We start from the raw sequence: 22,782 nt of genomic DNA, 5'->3' as shown, positions 1-22,782 counted from the left end.
ACCTCACCAGGAGGGTATGATGACGCACCGTATATGGAGCGGAATGGGCAGATGCAAAGTACTTATAGCGCGCTAGCATCTACAAATGTATACTCCGTACTCCGTAGTATGCCGCAAACGTACCATGTGACCGTCTCTTCCGCGGACCCATCTACCGTCGGCGTTTGGACTGACGAAGGAGCTTTTCCGACCCATACGTCCCTACTGTATCTACCTATGCACACTCGAACCTTCGGTAGCGAACAGCTGCATGTAGGTGGCACGAGGACAAAGGGCCCCCCGAAAAGTCCCATGCGACGACCCCGGAGCCGTGATTGTGTTTCAAAGAATTACATCCCGGGCTTCTGGGCCATGACAGGACGAGCTTGAAGTGTTGAACGACCGCCATACGGGGGGGGGTGGGTACATGCATGTACGCATTGTCGATTCCAAGGAAGTTAAACTTTTTCTTGGCCGAGCACAATGCATTGTTTGAAAGGGCACATGTACTTGTTGTGCCGCTAGTGGCTGGTTACTAGTATACAGTAAGTAAGTAGTGTACAAGTGCTCCGTGCTTACTTGAACGTAGCTTAGTGTCAAGGAACCGAGTCTTCCATACACTCCATACACTACCGTAGGGGCCTTCACGAACGAAGGGTACGGAGTACATGTACATGCGAGTAGTGAGTACGGAGTACGGAGTACTGTACAGTACATGCACCACCATTGCATGTACCTCCGTGTTGCCTAGCGTGAGATCGCGGCTTTCGGGAGTCCGGTTGTACTGACACGTGTACTCGTATGTAAGTACTCCGTACCTCCATGCACCTTGCCGTCCACGGGCAGGCCAAGGTGAGCATTGGGTGGTTGGAAGTCGCGGCACGGCGGGGCCATGCAGCGGCACGCTGGTACACCATGGAAAAGTAAAACAAAGAGCAGCCGGACAAATCATCGACGAAGCAACGACACGCAGAGTGAGGGGAGGAGAGGGGGGGGAGGCGAGGAGAGGCGAGGAGCGGAGAGGAAGAGGAAGAGGACGAGGAACGGATGGACAGACAGCACAGCACAGCACAGCACAGCATAGTACAGCGCGGCACAGCACAGCACAGCAGAGCACAGCACAGCACAGCACAGCACAAGCACAAGCACAAGCACAAGCACAAGCACAAGCACAAGCACAAGCACAAGCACAAGCACAAGCACAAGCACAAGCACAAGCACAAGCACAAGCACAAGCACAAGCACAAGCACAAGCACAAGCACAAGCACAAGCACAAGCACAAGCACAAGCACAAGCACAAGCACAAGCACAAGCACAAGCACAAGCACAAGCACAAGCACAAGCACAAGCACAAGCACAAGCACAAGCACAAGCACAAGCACAAGCACAAGCACAAGCACAAGCACAAGCACAAGCACAAGCACAAGCACAAGCACAAGCACAAGCACAAGCACAAGCACAAGCACAAGCACAAGCACAAGCACAAGCACAAGCACAAGCACAAGCACAAGCACAAGCACAAGCACAAGCACAAGCACAAGCACAAGCACAAGCACAAGCACGAGCACGAGCACAAGCACGAGCACAAGCACAAGCACAAGCACAAGCACAAGAAAATCACAGGATGATGAGCAGGGGTCCCGACCTGGCCGTGCCGTTCGTCCTTCCATCCACCACCCATGCCATCATCCATCGACACACACACACGTACTGTACCTAGGGAGGGCATGTCGTACTACATGTACATGTACTTAAATACATGTACAACTACTCCGTAGAAGTACTGTAGGTGCACGGAATACTGTGGTGGCGTACGGAGTGCATGTAGTTAATTGTAGTTAATACTACAACAATACAGTCTACATGGACAGTGCAGATAGAAACGGGTGCCGTTCACAGTCAATTTGAGTCGATATCGACACCGGAAAAGGTCGTACGCTCGCATGAACATGTACTGCTTGCCCTATAACTATAATGTGTACTGTACTCACAAGCAATTGCAGCAAGTTCTCGTAGCAGTACCCCGTAGATGTACACATTATCAATGCACTAGGCGGTCCTGCCTCTTCACCCGCTCGGCAATAACATTCTGAAGGGCACTGTGAGTTGTTTCATCCACTTGCTGGTTGCTTCAACGGCCCTCCGTATTAATACCTGGTGGTTTCATTGCCACCACTCTCCCCTGGAGAGCGCGAGTGAGTTCTTGCACCTGTGCATGCACGCGCCCAGTGCGAGTAGGTACTTGGTGCTGCACTTGCAGTTCTTGTACATGTACTGTACATCGTACTTGTACCGTACGTACAAAGTAGGTACATGTACACTTGCCTTCCCTCTCGCGATTGCCCAGTGCCATCAGTACCTACTTACTTACGTGTGCATGTACTGTACAAGTACATGTAAGAAGTACAGTCCCTCCTTGGCATCTTGTTCCGCCGTGAGTTGGGTGGCTGGCCGCGCCCCTCATCGTTCATTCGATCATGAATGACCCTGGCCAGCTCCCCCTCTTTCCCCTCTCGCCTTTGGTCATCGGTGAGATGGTGGTGGTGGTGGACTTGGTGTGGACTCCCCTTTCCCCACTTTTCACCAAGCCGCTCCTCGCAAGAACGCGTTCAACCGTGGAGCTGATGGCTGGTGTGTCGCGAAACAACGAACCCCAACTCGACCGGACCACTATTATTACCAGCCTCCCTTCGGGGGGCGCTAGGCACAAGTACTTACATGTAGGAGTACGGTGTACTGTAGGCGAACATGTACTTACTTGCTCTTGCTTGCCGGGGGTACTGTGGACAACAGAGCCTGCCGCCTGTCAGTGCAAGTGCAGCAGCATTCACACATGCTCGTTCAAGCTCGTCCTACATGCACACGTTGATTTTATGCGAATGGCCTCATGATGCTTCGTGTCATCGACAAGCGCCCGCAAGTCGGGGCATCGTGAGCCGCTTAAGCTTTGGCTTAGATTTTACAGCTCAAAAGGGCTGCCGGGTGGCGCCAGAGGTACGAGCAGGCTACGGCGTCAATGGTGCCTAACATTTGTACCTGCAAGTGGGTGTGGGTAGGTGCCGAGAACGTGTACAACTAATACTCGGTGGCATCGCCGTCTGCTCTCCAGCCCCAATGACCTTCATCCGGGATCCCGATGGATGAGGGCGACCAGAGGCCGGACACCGCGGTCGCATGCTTGCTGGAAGCTGCCAAGGGTCTCGTAAAGCACTCGTAGGTGTGCGTGTACATGTAGCCGTACGTACGTATGCGTACTTGCCATAGGCTCACACGCCGTACCACTAGCAGCGAACGACCCTCCAAGTAGGAATCACGACTCACGACGGAGCGGCGGTACGGATGGATGCTGCAAGCACCGAGCACCGAGTACGCCATTAAACTTGCACTTGCTTACAGACCGCATGATGGCCGGCCTGGTCGGGCCAAGTCCGGGGGGGCGGGGGGAGGGTCCCCTGGTGCTTCTTGTCCCCCAGCACGGGAAATCCACCAGGCGAGGGCGAGGGCAAGGGCGAGGGCGAGAAGGACAGGGTGAGGGCGCGGGTGGCTGTGGCGCTCCTTGTCAATGTGAAAATGCTTCGCTCACTCGGGGAGGAGGAGCAGGCCGAGAGCATTACCATCGTCGGCCGCGGTCACGCATGTCCGGCCGACGATGGCGCATGTGCCAACAGGCAGTCCCGTTCTTCCGGAAAAGTACATGCAGAGTCGAATGCATCGAATGTGCATGATGAACAGGGCAGGGCAGGTTGCCGAGGCCGCCGCGACCTCTGTCCCTACTTAGGTGTACTTGTATTATTTGGGAGAGTGATTGCTAGCACCTAATTAATACCCAGCGCTACTGTACTGTAGGAAGTAGGTATATTTACAAGTACAAGCAACATGTACAGTAGGTGTACGGAGTACGGAGTACATGTAATGAACAATAATACTAGGTACTCGCACGCGGCGAGTGAGCAAAAAGGCGTGAATTGTACTGTACTGTACTCCATACTCCGCACACCTGCTCCGTACCCAAGTGTAGGTACTAGAGGTACCACGTCCATTTCCACCTATGCCTGGTGGTGTGGTGCATCTTTGCTCACAACCGCCGTCGGAGCCGCGCTGCGCTCAAGACTCAACTGCATTCAATACTGCTGCTACTTATAAGTTTCCATTCATTGGGGGCATAAAACTACGTGGAAGAGTGCATCTGTACTCCGTACGTTAGTAGGTGTATGCACAGGTGCGTAAATGTGCACACCAACCTGCTCGTGCATTTCCATGTACAGGTACATGTACTTACTCGTAAGTACTCGTGCGGGCACGAGTATCGTAGCTGTAAGCCGTGCTCGGAGGCACTGTAGGTGTGTGCATAGCGGCGTTAGTGGTGTGCTCTGCCTCGTACCCGTGGCGACTGAAACCGAGGGCAAAGAAACAAGCGGAAAGGTGAACCCACCGTGCTTCCGTCTCGTCCACTGCCGCCTTACCCAATCTGAGCTGGAGCCCTCATGGGCAGGCGCCAGGCCCATCCCGGTGTACCGCTACCCGGGGTCGTGTGGCACCCTAGTGGCTTCTGCCCGCCAACTACCACCGCCTCATGGAGCGGGGACTAGCAAACCCTGCCACCAGGCTACGCTCCGCCGCGAGAGCGAGCTCTGCTACAGCAAGTACTTACAGCTCTGGGAGCTCCGTCCTCCGTGCATGTACACCACCGTTGGCTTCCTGCTGCTAAATGTACGCTTCGTTCATGTACACACGCCTTCTGCACCCCGTACAGTGCTCCTCCATGTACTCCGTACGTGCGAGTACATGCATGTACATTGCAGCAGGCACCGGTCTACTTACCCTGGCCCGTCCGCCTTCCATCCTGGCCTGACTCTACCGCTGCTATCCCCTGTAAGCTTTCCTTGTCCTGTGTTGACCTTTTTGAGGTAAATCCAAGTATGTGTACAAGCTCTTTTGCGTTACCTGCCTCCTCTTTCTTTCCCTCTCGCTTTCCCTCTCAACCCTCACCGGAAGAGTGAAAAAAACAAGTTCTTTCCCAAAGATCGGGCTGGTGTCCGCCTACTTCTGTCTCTCTCCTCTCCTCCGTATCGCCTTCGCAGCCGACCTCCTCATTTCCATCTGCTCCTTCGCCTTTGCCCCCTTCGGCCAACCTCTTCGACGGCCACTTCCGAAAGACGAGACGAGAGAGAGACTGGCGGCTCGGACGAAAAAAAAAGGTGAGTAAAAGCTCTCGATGCGCCGTCCGGCAAATCCATCGGCCACCGCTTCTTCTGCATCAACATCCCGCGAATTCTCCTTTCGCCTCGTCCATGTTCCTGCACACTCGTTGCTAGCAGCCTGCATGCATCCTTGTTTTTTGGCCCGTTTCCTCTCGCCATCTGTTGGACGCAGCTAATCGGCTTATCTTACCTTGCATTGCAGCTCCTCGCACTCATCCATTATCCTGCCTTCCCCCCCCCCAGCCCCTCACTCTCCGCCTGACCGTCCCGAGCAACGACACAGCCTTCGCTTGTATCCAACGGGGTTGAGCCTTGATCGTCCACCTGCGCAGTCGCTTGTCCTCGCGCCTGGCTACCCATCTGCCCGTACAGGCAGGCACAAGCATCGAACCCCTGGCCTTCTTGCCCGCTGCTCTGGTCCGCGCCCGCAATCCCTCGCCAGTTGCTTCGGGAATCTCGCGCGCTCGCGAACAGTCTGGGCTCGCTGTTGCACTGCTCCCCGAATCGTGCAGAATCATTTGCATCACGGCCGCTTTGCAGTTTCCCTGCTCACTCTCCGAATAAACTATCGAGGCAGCATCACAATCCCCGCTGCTTTGAAAACCCTCGCCAGCCCCCCCCCCCTCCTACCCGACCGTCCTATGTAACGACTTGGAACGATTTGGATTTTTGATGCCCTGTCACGATTAACACGCCTCGTCAATAAGCCGATTGTTTGCACTTTTACCCGCTCGTCGCCCTCCATTTTTGCTCCGTTCGACTTGCTCCAGGTATCATCAAAATCACGTTGACCCTCGTCCCACGACATCCCATAGGCCAAGCACCCGCCCGCTATTGGTTGCACCGCAATCCATTCAAGCCTACACCAGCATCCGTTGACGCTCGTCGACTTGATTTCATCCTCGAGTTCGAAAGCAACAGCCTCCCTCGTTTGTTCGTTGGATCCGTCTCCAGCGTTGGAAACCACAATCCAAGACGACCACCTGACGGACGACAAAACACCACCATCCCGCCTTCGCCATCCGCTACTCGGCGCTCGTCGTATATGAGTACCGACAGATTACCGCCTCTCCCGCTCCATTTGCCGAGTCAGGCATACTCCACAGGCACCTTGTCGCCTCGTGTCAGCTCCATCGCCTCGTCGTCGAATAGTTCGCACGGAGGATCTCAATCTTCCTTCACCTCCGCCGCGTCCTCCAACGGGCCCAAGACGCCGTCCCCTACCTTGCCAATCCACGCAATCACGGGCCCGCCCACGACCATCGTGAGCTACGACGCCATGAATCAAGCTGCAGACATGTACTACTCCCAACACATGTCTGCTGGCCAGGCCCCGCCTCCGCAGACCGTCACCTCGGGCGCCATGGCACATTATCAACATCAGCAGCCCCCGCTGCTGCAGCCCGGACCGGGACAGTACTCCAACCAACCCCAGTACAACCAGTACGGGTACAGCAACGGCTTGACGTCTCCTTCGGCCGCACCGCCTGGATCGAACCCCATGGCGCAGCCGCAGAACGTGCTGCCCCTGCCGGGCGTTCCTGGTCAGCCCAACATTGGACAACCGTACACCGGCTTTGATACCACCGGCCAGCACCCGCCTCCGGGCATGAAACCTCGCGTGACGGCAACCTTGTGGGAGGACGAAGGCAGCCTTTGCTTCCAGGTCGAAGCCCGTGGCATCTGCGTCGCAAGGCGTGAAGGTGAGCTTTCTCGGCGTGCGCATTTCGACGAGGGATACTGACGGAACGTTGGCAGACAACCACATGATCAACGGTACCAAGCTTCTGAACGTGGCTGGCATGACGCGCGGTCGACGTGACGGCATCCTGAAGAGCGAAAAGGTTCGCCATGTGGTCAAGATAGGTCCTATGCACCTGAAGGGCGTCTGGTGCGTCGATACGCTGGCGATTTGGCATGTACGAGCGTGTGTGCTAATGTGCGATAGGATCCCTTACGACCGGGCGCTCGACTTTGCCAACAAGGAAAAGATCACGGAAATGCTGTATCCGCTCTTCGTCCACAACATCGGCGCTCTCCTCTACCACCCGTCGAACTCGACCAGGGCCACTCAGATCATGCCGACGACAGATCGTCGAAAGGAGCCGGCGCAGGTGCGAAACAACACGGCCGGTCTGCCGTCCCTTCACCATCACCATCACGGTCTGGGTCTTCCTGGTCCGCAATCCTCGCACGCGCCGCAGACCAACATGGCTCGGCCGCAGCTTGACCGCGCACCCGCCTTCCCGACGTCGTCGACGGGCGCTTCGGCTGTGATGGGCAGCATGGGACCTTCTGACAGCTTCGGCTGGCAAGGACAAGGCATGAATGGTGGCCAGGGTAAGATTTCGCTCTCCGCACGCTCGCTGGGGGCAGCCATCTCGGTCCTCGATGTTGACTGTTTCCCAGCAACCACGCCGCCAGGGAGCTCGATGGCCAGTATGCAATCGTACCCATCTGGAGCACAAGGCTATGACGGCACTCGCCAGTTGTACAACGGAGCTGCGTCGCAGCAGTCGGCCTACCAGAACCCGACAAACGGGACCCAGGACCGGCTGTACGCGCAGCCTAGTCCTTATCCCAAGAGCGAGATGGGACCTCCTTCGAGCCGCACCGCTGTCGGCGGGACTCATGGCGACCATCATGACGGCAAGCAGTCCAACGGTATCATGCACCAAGAGCAAGCACCTCAGCAGCAAGCCGGGGAAGATGAGGTGGATCACGAGCATGAGGCAGAATACACCCACGACAGCGGCGCCTACGACACCTCGCGCACGTCTTACAACTACACAGCTCCCGGAGTCGGCTCGTTGGTGAGCGATGGCAACATGGCCTCCGACTTGACGGGCTCGCCGAGCCACCCGCCAAGCTCGGGCCGCGCCACGCCCCGGACTGCCGCCCCTCAGTCGTACTACCAGCAGCACCAGGGCTACTGCACACCCCCTCGCCTGCAGTCCTCGAGCAGCCTCTACAACGTGATGACCAATGATCGCGCACCTCTGAATGGGGCCGCGGGCGGCGACGTGTACGCGCCGCCGGCTGACATGACCAGCTCCCTCGCCAACGGCTACGCGGCGCCGGTCATGAACGGCTCTGGTGGCGGCATGAAACGAGGTCGCGACGACGACGACGACCTATCGCGAGGTGGCGATGCTGCGGGAGGCTTGGGCGGCCTCGATATCAAGCGGCGCAAGACGATGCTTGAATCAGCCGCATCAGCTCCCGCCTTTGACGCCCTTAGCCGACCCGCTTCGGCCATCGCGACCTCTGCAAGAAGATGAAGTTGGCCTCTTGCTCCTTCGAACGCGCCATTCCGGGCAGGCGCAGTTTGCGATGGCGGCGGTATCGATGGCGTGTTTTCCGCGGCACAAAAGAGGGTTCGCCCCCGGGGGAGGGGAAACATGCCCTCAAGGCAGCGTTTCTCTTCTTCCTCAGCACGTGTTCGTTATTTCCTTGACATTCACGTACACGCAAACGGCTCATCGGCAACGACCGTCTCGAGGACGCGCTGACGAGACACGGCAACCCGGTTCTGATGTATTTGAGACGCCTGGGCATGGATGTGCACGGCCGGACGAGTCACGCTTTACACGGATGGACTTAATACTGTTACTGCGGCCTTTCATGGTATCATTCGTCGCGCGGACAACGATGCGGAGTGCTGGAGAAGAAAAATGCACTGCGGGCCTGTTACGATTCTCAGGCGGGAACGATGAGTTCATGGCCGACCACGCGACTAATCCCCGCTTTTCCTTGGCAAGATTCGAGCTCTTCTGACGGGGGACGTATTGGAAACGAACGAGGTAGTGTCGGAAAGGGCCCTGATGATGAAGTTATGACACTGTTTTCTTTGTCCGGTTGTCGTAGCGCGCTGTTGGTAACGCCTAAGACTATGTGTTTTGGACAAGGTGTGCTGTCAGCTAACGACTTTATGAGATGACCAATAAAAGTTATTCAAGACGTGTATGTGTGTGTGTATGATGCCAGGATTAGCACAAGCCAGGCTACTTACACAGTAGGTTTGCATTGGACTCGGTTCCTTCAACTGCCGTGGATGGCCTGGTGATTAATGTGTCCCAAAGCGGGAAGTGATGCGAGCACGTAAGCCGCGGTAAAGCGGTTCCACGGCTAGATGATATACATCCATTGTGAGAGAAATTTACAAATCGGCTTCATTGAATGGTCGTGTTGCGTCAAGTTCCATGTGAGCTGTTGTTTGCCTGCACGTGCAATGGGACGGAGGACGTGAGAAGGTCGGTCGACGTTGCTGGGTCAACAGGTAAACAAACGCACGCTAACTCCATTGGGCCCACACCGTCATTTTGCCCCTATGAGTATTATGGAGCCCCCAGAACCGAGATGGTTCTTTCCAGGACAGGCATTCTTTTTGCTCATCAAACCTATCTGCCATTGCAGCACGCGCAAACAAGAAAAGTCGGGCTGCGTCGCAGAAGCTTGCCTGCCGATTGTTCATTTCTTTCGGCGCTGTTTCGAATTTACCGCACGATACACTGCAACCAGAATGGCCACGCCGCTGATGCCAGCTACTGAGGGAACTTTAAATCTCTTTTCGACACCCCGTACGACGATGACGACGACGAAGCACGAGCAATACGAGCAATACGACATGGTGAGAGCGTACACCAAGCAATCATCCGGCATCGCCGGAGAAGAGCCGGCGCATCGGTCAAGCCAAATGGCGACGCTCAACGAGGCCGCGGTGGCGGATCAGGAGAACGTGTCACCGGCCAAGACTCACGTATCCAGACATAGCCGCGTCATCTCGGGCGTGGAGCTCTCGCCGTTGAAGATCCTTTCTGGCCGAAGATGTTCCTCCTCTGCTTCTTCGGACTGCACAGCCACCCGGGGCAGTCCGAGAAAGTTATCACCCGAAAAGCGATTCCCCGTCAAGATCAGTGCACCAGAGGAGGCACCGCAGACGACGACGCCGCAAGTGCGCGAACTCAGCCTCGAGGAGGCGGTGAAGCAGAACGAGGGGCTGAAGCAGGCGATTGAAATATTCGAGGACGAACAGAGTGCCTTGGAGGAGGGTGAAGCGGAGAATGGGACGGCGACAACTCTCAATGTCGACGTTCGGCAAGGCACCGAGGATGAAGCTGCGGCACCGGACGACACCATGGTCAGCACATTCAGCACCTTTTCGGCCGTGCCCAACATGGCCATGCTCGCGAAGCTGGGGCAGACAACTCCGTCTCAGTTGTCAAGTTTCGGTGGCATAGCAGCGCCACGGCCGAGGCACGAGGCCTCACCGGCACCATCCGCCCGAGGGCCCTCGCACGATGACAGCGGCAACACTACAAATCTTCTGATGGACTTTACCGATCAATTGAGGTTTCCTCACAAGTCGCCGGCCAAGCGAGGCAACCCGTCGCCCTCTCGAGCCGCGCTCAACGTGGCGGCGACGCCTAGTCGACCGTTCAGCAACCTGATCGACTTTGAAATACCTCCCATGCCGACGCCCCGAAGCGTTCCCACCATCACGCCGCGGGAGCTCGAGTCCCTCAAGTCTGGCTTCCTGTCGGAGATCAGCTCTCTCAAGGCATCCCTGAGCGGCAAGGATGCCGAAGTCCAGTCGCTGAAGGCTGCGGTTGGCGACGCAGAGAAGCGAGTCGGCGAGTCCCTAGAGCAAGTCCGCGAGGAGCGTTCCATCATCGAGCAGCTCAAGGCGGAGAAGGAGGACTGGGAGTGCCGAAGTCGAGAGATGGAAAGCATGCTGCGAACGGTGCGAGAGGAAATTGAGTTTGGCCAGCGAGAACGAGAGGAGGTGGAGCAGAAGCTCGACGAGAGCGAGAAGCGCAGGGAAGCGGCCGAAATGCTTCACCAAGAAGCCGAGAGCAAAATGGCGGGCATGAGGGCCGGAAAGGAATCCGACAAATGCGCCGCGTCCTCTCCTGAGACGGCCACACCGCCCGGGCCCAACCGAGAGGTGGAGGTGGCAGTCGAGCGCGTGGCCCGCGAGCTCCACGCGCTCTACAAGAGCAAGCACGAGACCAAGGTCGCAGCATTGAAGAAGTCGTACGAGTCCCGATGGGAGAAGAAGGTGCGTGAGCTCGAGAAGCGCATCGAGGAGCTCTCGGGGGAGAAGGACAGGCTCCGAAGCGGCCGGGACGCGACCATGACCAGGGCGCAAGCTTCCGACATGGTGGAGTGCAAGGCGCAGGCTGTGCGGGACAGCGCGACGATCAAGGAGCTGAATGCGGATGTGCGGCGGCTCGAGGCCGTGGCGGCGACAGTCAAGAAGGACAACGAGCAGCTTCGGGGGATGCTGGAACGGGAAAGGGTGGAGAAGGGCGAGCTGGTGCAGCTGGCGGAGGAGATGATGAGCATGCAGAGCTTTGTCGGGCAACCACAACATCAGAAGCAGGCGCAAGAGCCGGTGCCGCAACCTCAGCCACAGCCTCAACCGCAGCGACAAGCAGAGTTGGCCAAGACGCCCCGGGCATCCGCGAACGGCGCCAGCCGCACCTCAGGCCTGCGTGCGCCCGGGACGGGACTGCGCGCTCCCCATGAGCGGACGAAGAGTGGCGGCAACGGCTCCGGTGGACTGCCACGACCAGGGGGGATGCCGAGAAGCGGCATCATGAGCTCCATCGAGAAGATGGGCAACTATCGCGGACGCGCCGAGTAGGCTGCGGCCATGGCCTTTTCACCTTCCACTACACTAAGGACTTCTGTTCGTCGCGGCTCGGCGGTTATGACGAAAAGGATGGCTGGGTCGGGAGTCATGGAAAACGGGGGCAGCGAAGCGTGAGGATGCGTCCTGTTGGACATGATTTTCCCCCCGGTAGACACGTCCGATCGCGACCGACAGCCATTCAGGGTTGCCTCTTCCTAGGGATGGCGTTTCGTGCTCTTGGTTAGCATTGATGATTGCACGTACGTTTGGACTTTATAGTTGAATGAAGTGCGGCCCGGCCCCAGAATACCCGTTACCTCGTGTGCTTTCAGATGCGAGGCGGTCTGAACAAGTGACATGAGGGACAGGAGAGGAACTATCTGCAGCACCGGCAGCGATGAACTGTCTAGACCCCTGCTTCGTCTGGTAGCAAGTACGTGCAAGAAGCTGCAGTGTCGGTAATCGACTCTCGAGCGCCGATGCCCTTGATCGCAGCACCAACGGCTCAACGCCGCCGACTGGATGACTGCCGAAGCAGCTTTGCTCGTTCACAAGCGGTACGCTTTCTTGGCAGTTCCCCCGAAGATCATGGCCCTTTCCTCATCACCCAGCGTTGCCATCCAGCACATCTTGTCGACGACCTCTTTCCACTTGGGCCAGGCTTCCTCTCCATCCCCGAGGGCGTGAGCGCCGCAGACGGGCCAGTCGCTGCCGAACATGATGCGCGAGGGGCCAAAGGTGGCGAGGATGATGCCGAGCCAGGCGAGCGTCGCCTGGAAGATGTGAGCGGCCGGTTGGGTACGTAGAGAATCGGGCATCTCGGCAAAGGCGCCGGAGAGCTTCATGTAGGTGTGGGAAGCCTTGCTGAGGGTGTACATGGCGGTGCGCCAGGCGTGGAAAGAGGGATCGGATGTGACGTTGTAGATGGTGAGATCGGGCTTGCAGAGGTGGTCTACGCGACGAGGTTAGGAGGCCCACGGGCTGCCGCCGCGACGGAGGAAGCGGATCGGGGGACACCCACTCAGGATGAAGGTGACCTTTTCGTCCTCGGGGACGCCCTCGTGAGCGCGGCCGACCATCTCGACGACCTCGTCTAGCTGCTTCTTCCCCCGGCTGTGGTGGTCGATGCCGACGTCGAAGACGAAGCCTTTCTTGCCGAGGAGCTTCAGGCTATCGACGAAGTCCCGGGTCAGCATCGTCCCGTGCGGCTTGTCCTGGAGAAGATAGCGGAAGCCCTTGATCTTGGGCCAGGAGTCGCCGGCGGCCTCCTTGACGGCGTCGAGGTAGCGAGCCATGACGGCGGGGCCGCTGGGCAGCGGTGCCCAGGGGATGATGGCGAGGCACAGCTTCGCATCGTCGGCCGCGTGGCCCTCGCCTTCCTTGGGCCGGCCGAGGGCCACTCGCTTCAGCCAGCGGACTTCGTCTAGGGGCAGTTTCCAGCCGGAACCGTCGCGGGCGCCGGCATCGAGGTCGTGCTTGCGGTCGGCCTCGATGGCGACAAAACCGAGGAGTGAAGGGGCCGACTTGGCGGCGGCGCGGTACTCGTCGAGGGAGTGCTGACCGGCGAGAGGATGCTCGGCGTCGTACCAGGCGAGCGAGTCGGTTTCGGACTCGGGGTAGAGATGGATGTGGGAGTCGATGATGGGAAGGATAAGCTGGTCGTCTGCCATGGTCTGCGGCTGGAGGCGCGCCGGCCCTTTAATCGCTCTGTCGTGTAGCGGGAGCGAAGAGACAATGTGGCGGCGGCGGCGTCGGGGGAAAGGATCTTACTTCTATTCTCGGGCTGTGAATGACGATGAAAGGTGGCAGGCAGGAAAGCTTCTGGATCTGTGAAGTAGCTGCATGAGTGAAGCTACTCACAGATTGACCTCGAGAACTGAGCGGTCGAGGTTGGGGTTCATGGCGTTACCGACCCCGCTATTATTCTGTGATCCCCTAATTACTGCCATGCCAATCGGGAGGCAGGTGGCAGAGTGACGTCGGAGTCCCACTGGTAGTGCAGGTACTTACAGTGGGGTGACAGAAATGTCGATTCAATTTGTAGGAGTCGCGCAACCAAAACTGAATCGTCACTTTTGTCAAGTGACTGTACTTGCTTGGACCTGCAGTACATGTACTGTACTTGCAGTACGGAGTACTGTACTCCGTAGTTGTACAACTAATATTTCCAGTCAAGGAGTTAATAGTTGTAATTACATGTAAGTAAAACGCCGTATCAAGTACCTATGTACATAGAAGTACGGCGTACAAGTAAGCACTCGCACACTGCAGGAGCAATAACAGCAGTGGCAACTGCACCGTAAGTACGGTGTTACATGTGTTGTACCTACAAGTATTACATGTGCAGTACGTTACGGAGTACTCCGTACATGTACAGCACATCAACACCTAAGTAGGTGCAGGTACAGCTCTGTCTGTTCTCACAACGAACAGGTACTATTAACTTTACGCACCTGTAGGTACCTACTTGCTACCTTCGCATTATCCTCTCCATGCTCTGTGCTCGGTAGATGAACATGCAGCCTACCGCAACAGTGCTGCAGTATACCATTTACATGGCTCATATCTACCTCCTTCCTGTATTATCATGTCAAGCTTACCTGGACGGGTAGGGGCAGGAGGGAGAACACTCGGGACAAAGTTGGGTAGTTTGCATGCGACCTCTGGGGTTCCAATGTCACAATGCGACGAGATGGAAACGTGTGCTTGGCAACACAGCTGGTCACTTCCAAGTTTGAATCTTGGTACGGAAATGAGACAACTATCTGCAGAAGTTTGGGCTGCCTGCTCTTTGCTGGATAAATGGAAACCGCCAAGAATGCAGGCGTCCAACATTCGTAACCGAAAACACTGTTTACGAGAGAGGCGAATCGTCATGCTCCTAGCCCGTGCTCCGTATCGCGCCCTGGGGCTCAGATGGCCCCTGTGGCGTAATGAGACATTGTGATTTATGATTCATGAGCTCAACGAGTCTAGCAATAATGGCGACGTCGCGACTGTCATGAATGCCAGTTTCCCGTCAGGGGAGGGACTTAGCAGGTGGGCGTTAAAATACGCGTATTTCGACCAGGTACGTACTTCAGGTGAAGGTGAAGTAATACGCGTATTCTGGCGACAATTCCCCCCAAGCGTCCCCCGAGCGTGGTGGTCCGCGTATATCGGACAGGCCCGATGCCTATTTTGGCAACACGGCGAGGCCGTGTGGAGCGGCAAGTACGCGGCCAACTGCACGGCCACACGACGGCCAAAAGGTATAAGATGATGGACGACGCCTGGTCCTTCGATGCCGCTGAACTCGTAATAAAGACAATTAGAAGAGAGAACTTCCACAAGCGAACAAACATGGCCGAATTAAAACCGTACAAAGGCAACTATTACCTCTGGGAATATGTCCCGTCGAAACCAGCCGGCCTCGTCTTCGCCATCCTCTACGCTCTGGCGACCGTCGTCATCGTATGGCGCATCGTCCGGACGAAAACCCTGTTCAGCATCGCCTTTGCCGTTGGCGGGATCTGTAAGTGTGAATCGAACCAACCGTCCAGGGGTGACATACTGACGAGCCATGTTGCGCCGTTGCAGTCGAGACCTTGGGTTACGCTGTCCGAGCCATCGCCGAAGACAAGACCGATCAGCTCGGCATATACATTATGCAATCAATCCTCATCCTCGTCGCGCCCGCCCTCTTCGCCGCCTCCTTGTACATGGTTCTCGGCCGGCTGATGCGTAGCATCCACGGCGAGCGACATTCCCTCATCCCCATCAAGTGGCTGACGCGAGCCTTCGTCATCGGCGACATCTTCTCCTTTTTGGTCCAGAGCACCGGCGGCGGGCTCATGGGCACCAGCGGCTTCGACCCCAAGACGGGACAGAATATCATCCTCGCCGGTCTCTTCATCCAGATCGCCATGTTTGGCCTGTTCATCGTCACCTCGGCCGTCTTCGACGTCCGCATGCGGAGGTGGCCGAGCCGGGCCTCGTTGGAGAGCGGCCGCCGATGGAAGAACATCATGGCCATGCTCTACACCACAAGCGCCCTGATCATGCTGCGCTCCGTTTTCCGTGTCATCGAGTACGTCATGGGCAAGGAAGGCTACCTGCTGAAGAACGAGTGGACGCTCTACGTGTTCGACGCCGTGCCTATACTCCTCGTCATGATTCTGTACGCCGTCATCTATCCTGGCGAGCTCAGAGCGTCCAACCTCAACAAGCCGCGAGACATGGATGAGTTGGAGTCCGATTCGGTGAACACGACTGGCGATCTGGAGCATGGCGGCAGAGAGATGAAGTAGAGCATGGCCTGCGATTTCCTTCTCTCGTACGGTAGAATGCTTCCTAGATGACGAATAGCCTGGGGGAAAAAGATTTCAAGGATGGGCGCGCGGATACAAAGTTGAGTTTGGGATCATAAATGGGCGTCTGGACACTTTTTTTTTTGTTTTGGTTTGGGATATACATGTAATTGGAGCGGGATTGGAGATTGAGTGCATACTTTGGTACTTGGATGCAGCACATGCAGAGATTGTACATGTACAAGGAATAATGAACAATTCGACACGGTAACCATGACTATAAACTACTACGGGTACTGAGTACTAGTACATGCATCAAAGTACCTACGTGTACACCTACCTACCTACAGTACAGTAGAAAGTATGTGTCGGAGTGCATCAATGTGCCTTGCAGACCATGCCGCTCAGCTCCAGTGCAAGGAAGGTGCCAAGATAGCGTCATGGCGGGAAGGAAGCGTCGGCCGCCATTGACCCGACTTTGCCGCTTTGGGCACCTTCCGGCTCCAATGGGCGAGGTGGTCAACTTCACCAACTTCATCCCTCACCATCCCTACATCAATGTTACAGTTGATGCCCTCTCCTACCTGAATCGCCCACCAATCGATACGATGCAACTGCAGTGGCGCTGACGTGGGAGATCGCACGATGCATGCTCCTCTTCTGCGCCCTTGACCCCCGTCATCATGGCTCCGACGACGGCGACTGTGGAGAGGCAGGTGGAAAGTCCTGGCGCCGCCGTCAGGATCTCTCGTCGCTCTCACCAGAAGTCTAGGAACGGATGCGTAGAATGCAAGAGGCGCCACATCCGCTGCGATGAACAGCGTCCCGTCTGCTCGCATTGTTCCACCGCCCAGCGTGAGTGCGCATTCCCGCCACCCAAGGAGCCGTCGCGGAGGAGGACGAGGACGAAGCCCATCGTCCCGGTCCAGACGCAGGGCCTGGTCCAGACGCAGGGCCCGGTCCAGACGCAGAGCCCGGCCCAGACGCAGAGCCCGGCCCAGACGCAAAGCTCTCCAAATGACTTTGTGGATGGCAATGGTTTTAACAGCCCCCAGAGCCAGAGCCAGAGCCAGCCGTCGGCCGAGAATGAGCTGCATCGGCGACCGCTCAACGTCGCCCCCGTCGCCGCGCCGCCTTTACTACCTTCGTTTGACGAAGCATTCTCGGCTCGGCCGGCGCCTGAGTTCGGGGGTGGAACCGATTCCAGTCGGCCCTCTCTATTCACCGCTCAGCATCTTATGCTCTTGCATCACGCCGAGAATGACATGAGTGACAACATGATGGCGTCCGGCCAGACAAAGCGAGTCGTCGACATCGCCGTCCGCCACGCCGTCGACGCTCCCTATCTCATCGACCAGCTGCTCGCCATATCGGCCCTTCATTTTGCCATCACGGCACCCTCATCCCAATCATCGTCGCTCCGACGCCAAGCGACGGAACTGCAGACCAGAGCCGTCGCCTGCTTCACGCGCGAGACGGCTTCCTTATCCCCCGACGACACAACCAGCGCCATCCCTCGCTTCCTCTTCGCGTCCACTCTCAGCTTGCACGTCCTCGCCGAGACTCTCGATTCCGTGAGGCATCTTCACCGCTCGCACTTTTACGTTTTCATCGACAGCTTCGTCGAGTGTCTACGTCTGCACCACGGCATCCGCGCTGTCCTTCGGCCCACCTGGAACGATATCCTCAACTCCGAGTTGGAGCCCCTGCTCTCCGTTACCCGGGATGCGAATGAGCGCCTCATCGCCATGAAGTCCAACCCTAACACGCCCGGAAGCAGCCCGCCCCACGAGTTCACCCACCTGTTGACCCTTCTGGACAAAGCCGACCTCGGACCCGCCACCGTCCACGCTTGTCGCGAGGCCGTCGATCGCCTCCAGTGGGCCTTTGACCTCCACGCTTCCATAAACGACCCGAACGGCGGGCCGCACGCCGCCTCGGCCTTTTCCGTCACCGTCGGAGCCGACTACATCGATGTCCTGCGGCGGCATCAGCCAGAGGCCCTCGTCATCCTGGCCCACTACGGTGTTCTCTTGCACCGCTGCCGCCGATTTTGGGTTTTTGGTGACGCCGGGGCCTGCATGATACGGGCGATAGCTCAGCATCTGGGCTCCTATTGGCGTGACTCGATAGCCTGGCCGCTTCGAGTGCTCCGAGACGAAACCGGATGAGGATGAAGTGTTATAGAGCTGTCTCATTCGCATGAAGCCACATATACATGACACATTCCGCCTCAGAACGTCGCCTGCCTGACGAGTGTGCTTGCTCCATTATTGGGACATGATCCGATCCTTGGCCATGAACGTTGTTGCCTCTGCAACGAAGACTTATCATCCAGGAATGCCTAGTCAGCCATTGTGATTGGTCTCTGTCGCGTTATCCGTTCGTTCCTGTCCGGAAAGATAGGACACAAAACGGACGTTGAACATCATACTCTGATTGTACTGTTTTCACGACGCTGCAACTTGCTGGCAGGCAAAAGGCTCCGTGCGCGTAGATTCAACCGTCAACTATGCACAGACTGGCAGCATGGTTGGTACACCCTCCAGTGCCTTGGCCATTCATCTGCCCTCCTTCGCATCTACAGTGGTAGTGGCTAGCCCTGCACCGTCAATACCGCCAGGCCCAGGGCCAAATCCAACAACTTGCTGTTCTTTGCGGAGCTGGCACCTCGCCCGGGGGCGAAGCGCTCCGATATTATCCACGCAGCAGCAAGAGAGGGCGCGCGCACGAAAATTGTGTCCTCGTGCGTTTGTGCTCGTCACTCGTTTACATGCGATTGTGAACCCACCAACGAACGTTACTCGCAGGCACGAGGTTCAAAGTGCCTACAAGGGGGTCGCAGCATCGACCCATTAGTCATGGCGCGCACAGCGAGCAGGCATCCGTGTTCTCCAAGTGCCGGCTTGGCACGGGCGATGCTGCGTTGCGGCGGGAGAGGGGGGTTTAGGGGTGGAGATTAAATGAAAGCGTACCGGGACATGAAAATCGAGCACTAACACCGAGGTAGAAATTCAGCAATGTCAAAATCCGATGGCCGTCTGCCTGTTTCGAACGAAGTGCGAGCAGCCAGGGAAAATCGTCCTCGTGCTGGTATCTGACGAGAAGGAAACACCACCGCGCATCGACACTGGGTGGAAATGTCTCAACAGACATGGATGCCGTTGCGGCGCGACGAGGTGGTGCGCGAGTACCTCTGCTGAGGTCCGTACTCGTCTTCGCCACTACCGCTCGAGCACGACGAACCGTCATCCTCATAGCCACAGAACGAGCCGCCGCAGTCGAGCCTAACACGCTCCCCTTTACGGGTGATGCCGTAGCGCTCGCAGGTGCAAGCGCTGCTGTCGGAGTTGGGCGTGCTGTAGCCCGAGAGCGGCGAGTTGGGAGACGAGCTGCCGGAGCGGTAGGACAAGGAGGAACCAGTGGTTGAGACGGGTGAATAGCCCAAGTTGGTAATGAGATCCTCATCGTCGAGGGCGGCGTTACCGAAACGAGCTGTGAGCTCCGCGAGAGCGTCGCTGTCGTAGTAGTCACAGTCGAGAATGTGCTTCGTCACATGGGGAGTCATGGGCTTGGGTGCCTGGATTCGTGAGACGGAGAGCGGACGGCCCTTGGGGATGTCGACAGACAGCTCAGCTCGGTTCCACGGTGGTAGGTGGTGATCCTTGAAGGGGGAGTGCTGTCTTGAAGAGGACGAAGCCGACGACGACGACGACGACGAGCTCTTGCGGTTGGACTTGTGCGATGACGCCTTCGACGACGACGACGCCTTGGAAGTGGACTTGTGTGACGACGACGATTTGGAAGACGAAGACGATGAAGAGGACTTGCGAGACGATGACGAAGAAGTGTGGTGCCTATCGGAAGGAACGTCGAGAATGTTCAACTCGCGGCCGGTAGTGGGCTCCGTGGTGGATTTGATGCTGGGGTCGTGAGCAACGTGGTAGCCGTCGATGATGTAGTAGTACCAGTATCGTTGGCCGGCCGAGAGCGTCGAGTTCTGAAATCGAAAGGTGCCCTTCCACGAGCCAGATTTGGACGCTTTCCTGTCCTTGGAGAGCGGGAGCTGGCCGACGTAGTTGTCCCAGGAGCCGAGGAGGTGGACGGCCTTGACAGTCGAGGAAACTCGGAGGGAAAAGGAGAGCTGGACAGCAGACATATTGGCGGCTCTCACGTCGGTCGATGGCCTCGTTCGCATATGTTCTCACTGCCGGCGAAGTTGGGGGGCTAGCTGCCAGCTGGTGATGGCTAAAAATGGCTGACAATGGTGGTTGAGTTTAATATTAGAGTTGGTGAGCAAGCTGAAATCCCAGTTTCTGTGATTAAGAGAATGTAGACTGTGCCGTATGCAAATGAAACAAAAAAGAGTACGAGTGTAATATGGACTGATTTCGTCTTTCAAGCTGACCGGCAGCAAGAAGTTGTTGTCACCGAGGGCGTGCGGTTGGATGGCGGATTGACGACGAAACCAGGCAATAGAAGAAAAAGGCAGAGAACCAGCTCTGCTGGAAGGGGCAGCGAAAGAAGCAAAGGCAAAGGTGTTGGGCACAGCAGAAAGGAGGACTCAAATTGGCAGGGCTTGCTGAGGAGAAGGGGAGGAGAAGAGGGGGCAAGGAAGAAGCGACTTGCGGCGACCGGCATATATATCACCGGCCACCGCCCTCTGCTCTGTCCTCCACTCTTTCCTCCGCTCGTTCCCTCGCTTTTGCCTCCGCTCGTCCAAAGGCGGGCGCGACTTGCTTACCACCTACGCATGCATACGACGTAGCCATGCAAGTGCTGTGCTTGTGGAACGCGGCCAATGAGATGGCCGTTGCATGGATGAGGGAAGCTGGGAAGGCGGATGGATGACATGGATGACATGGATGGATCTCGTCGTCGGTCACAACGTTGTCAGGACGGCGCTTACAGCGGACCGACCGAACCGCATCCCCACCGCCCGTGTACGGCGTACAGTGCTGTACGTTGGTAAGTAGCCGTACGGTGGTGTATCACACCGGCATTGGTAGGCCTGATCAGCACCTAACTGCTTAGTGGTGTGCTAGTAATCCAGTGTTATGATCGACGTCGCGGATTGCCTCGTGCACTTGGTGGTGCAACTTTGTGGTGGTGGTGCCTCTCGACTCTGGCAGCAGCTTTCTAGTGGGCAGGCCCATGCCGTTGCAGCACGAACCAGCCAGTAGCAGCGCTCAGTCAGCCACACCGAATGCTCTGCTATCGTCGTCAGCGTCTAATGGCAACGCTTGATTGGGTCACCGCCCCTACCGCCACTTGCCCGACTGTGTTGTGACGCACGCTGCTTGGCTCTTGGTTGCGGCAAAAAGACAGACCATACGAGTGAAAACGCTCTCTCCAGCAGATCTACCTGGATGACAAGTTGGCCGTCTGCGTTGTTGTTTCTCCCATCATTGTGCCCCGGCCGTCACTCGGACCAGAGCTGGAGTGTTCCAGCTGCACAGTTCAACACTCACTACCAACAGTACGCTCACCCATCGTCGCGGACCGGAAACGGATCACGCTCGTGTGGACTGTTGATCTCGGTTCATGATTCAAAACTGCCCAGTCGTAGTGTTTCTATTCCGTGTCACAAGGTCACATGCATGCGGTCAACGAAATGACATTGATTTCAATGCCTACGTCGGTTCTTCATTAAGCCCCCCTTGCCCGCACCTGTACAAAGATCCCTTGCAGCTTCGACAGGCCCGATGCCACTGCCAACTAGGAACCCGTCCAAAGCTCGTCGACAATTCGGTCAGGTCCAAGGTAGGAGGAGATAAATGCTATAAGAAAAACACAGAAAATGCTCCAGCGTGGTAACATGTGACAAACAACGCCTTTTCTCAGAAATCCAACCAGAGATTGGCTCGGGCGACGTTGAGACCTTGCCGCAAGGACAGCAAGAGTGGTGACAACGCTAATCGGAACAGAAGCATTGACGAGCGCGGATGCAGGCATAGTGACGGCACTGCTTTGCTGCCATTTCCTGGCGTTTATGAGCTGGTCGTCGCCAGGATGCCTTGGTTTAGGGGCCGACGTCCAAACCATCGATCGCGTCGTCAGACCACTGCCCGTATCCTCCCATCGTCCACCCTCCAGAACTCGGTCGGCTATTGATTCATTTCCGTATCGCCGTTTTCACCCCCTGCTATGCCCCGAATCCACAGGACGTTGTTGCATCTGTCGTTCACCGCCAAATGTCAGCAACGGAACCAACGACGAGGCACGAGGCCCAGTTCCTGCGACACCGGGGATCACTCACCGAATAAGCACCTGTCCCAGATGGCCAGTCTCTTTGTTGTCGATGAATTCGCGCGTGCCTGCCAGCTGGAGGTTCATGTAGCTGTCGATGGCTTTGAGCACGCCCTGATATTCGGTCTGGCCCCATTTCAGGCGAACAGAGACGTTTCTGTCGACAAGATCCTGCAGCATCGGCCGCGGATTGACGGGTACGAAGCTCATGGCGCCTGCGACTGGGGAAGGACTGATATTCGTCTGCGGTGTGCGTTCGCAAAAAGTTGGACTACGTGCAGCCGTTTGGGGATTTAAGGATTGCGTCGGGCAAGAACGAGGCTGAAAGTTTCACGATGGTTGTATTCGCACGCCAGGTGCTTCACGGCAGCATGGAGATCCACAAGGCTTCCACGAAAGATGGTCAAGCTGACTAAGCAAATATCA

The 22,782-nt window shown here is 57.0% G+C and overlaps 8 protein-coding genes across 8 annotated transcripts; 5 read left to right on the top strand and 3 right to left on the bottom strand.

Annotated features, from left to right (window-relative positions):
• Positions 1-801: 801 nt before the first annotated feature.
• On the top strand, positions 802-1,608 carry DCS_01548 (uncharacterized protein; the record flags this gene model as incomplete). Its single annotated transcript, XM_040798880.1, has 2 exons — positions 802-831; positions 1,069-1,608. 2 exons carry the CDS (start codon positions 802-804, stop codon positions 1,606-1,608), a joined length of 570 nt encoding a protein of 189 aa, XP_040659763.1.
• A 4,852-nt stretch (positions 1,609-6,460) lies between these two features.
• DCS_01547 (uncharacterized protein) lies at positions 6,461-8,462 on the top strand (the record flags this gene model as incomplete). The annotated part of the gene is made up of 3 exons (XM_040798879.1): positions 6,461-6,884; positions 6,940-7,072; positions 7,130-8,462. 3 exons carry the CDS (start codon positions 6,461-6,463, stop codon positions 8,460-8,462), a joined length of 1,890 nt encoding a protein of 629 aa, XP_040659762.1.
• Positions 8,463-9,703: 1,241 nt separating this feature from the next.
• DCS_01546 (uncharacterized protein) lies at positions 9,704-11,830 on the top strand (the record flags this gene model as incomplete). Its single annotated transcript, XM_040798878.1, has 1 exon — positions 9,704-11,830. The coding sequence occupies one exon, from the start codon at positions 9,704-9,706 to the stop codon at positions 11,828-11,830; it is 2,127 nt and encodes a 708-aa protein (XP_040659761.1).
• A 536-nt stretch (positions 11,831-12,366) lies between these two features.
• Positions 12,367-13,719, bottom strand: DCS_01545 (amidohydrolase family protein; the record flags this gene model as incomplete). Its single annotated transcript, XM_040798877.1, has 3 exons — positions 12,367-12,770; positions 12,840-13,525; positions 13,679-13,719. 3 exons carry the CDS (start codon positions 13,717-13,719, stop codon positions 12,367-12,369), a joined length of 1,131 nt encoding a protein of 376 aa, XP_040659760.1.
• A 1,441-nt stretch (positions 13,720-15,160) lies between these two features.
• On the top strand, positions 15,161-16,107 carry DCS_01544 (uncharacterized protein; the record flags this gene model as incomplete). Its single annotated transcript, XM_040798876.1, has 2 exons — positions 15,161-15,332; positions 15,398-16,107. The coding sequence occupies 2 exons, from the start codon at positions 15,161-15,163 to the stop codon at positions 16,105-16,107; spliced, it is 882 nt and encodes a 293-aa protein (XP_040659759.1).
• A 683-nt stretch (positions 16,108-16,790) lies between these two features.
• On the top strand, positions 16,791-18,278 carry DCS_01543 (C6 finger domain protein; the record flags this gene model as incomplete). Its single annotated transcript, XM_040798875.1, has 1 exon — positions 16,791-18,278. The coding sequence occupies one exon, from the start codon at positions 16,791-16,793 to the stop codon at positions 18,276-18,278; it is 1,488 nt and encodes a 495-aa protein (XP_040659758.1).
• Positions 18,279-19,252: 974 nt separating this feature from the next.
• Positions 19,253-20,266, bottom strand: DCS_01542 (GTP-binding protein EsdC; the record flags this gene model as incomplete). Its single annotated transcript, XM_040798874.1, has 1 exon — positions 19,253-20,266. The coding sequence occupies one exon, from the start codon at positions 20,264-20,266 to the stop codon at positions 19,253-19,255; it is 1,014 nt and encodes a 337-aa protein (XP_040659757.1).
• A 1,948-nt stretch (positions 20,267-22,214) lies between these two features.
• Positions 22,215-22,566, bottom strand: DCS_01541 (small nuclear ribonucleoprotein; the record flags this gene model as incomplete). Its single annotated transcript, XM_040798873.1, has 2 exons — positions 22,215-22,284; positions 22,367-22,566. The coding sequence occupies 2 exons, from the start codon at positions 22,564-22,566 to the stop codon at positions 22,215-22,217; spliced, it is 270 nt and encodes an 89-aa protein (XP_040659756.1).
• Positions 22,567-22,782: the final 216 nt, after the last annotated feature.

This window comes from Drechmeria coniospora, chromosome 01, assembly GCF_001625195.1.
Source record: "Drechmeria coniospora strain ARSEF 6962 chromosome 01, whole genome shotgun sequence".
Lineage (NCBI taxonomy): Eukaryota > Fungi > Ascomycota > Sordariomycetes > Hypocreales > Ophiocordycipitaceae > Drechmeria > Drechmeria coniospora.
The sequence above is the reverse complement of the archived record's forward strand: the minus strand, read 5'-3'. Positions and strand labels throughout refer to the sequence as shown.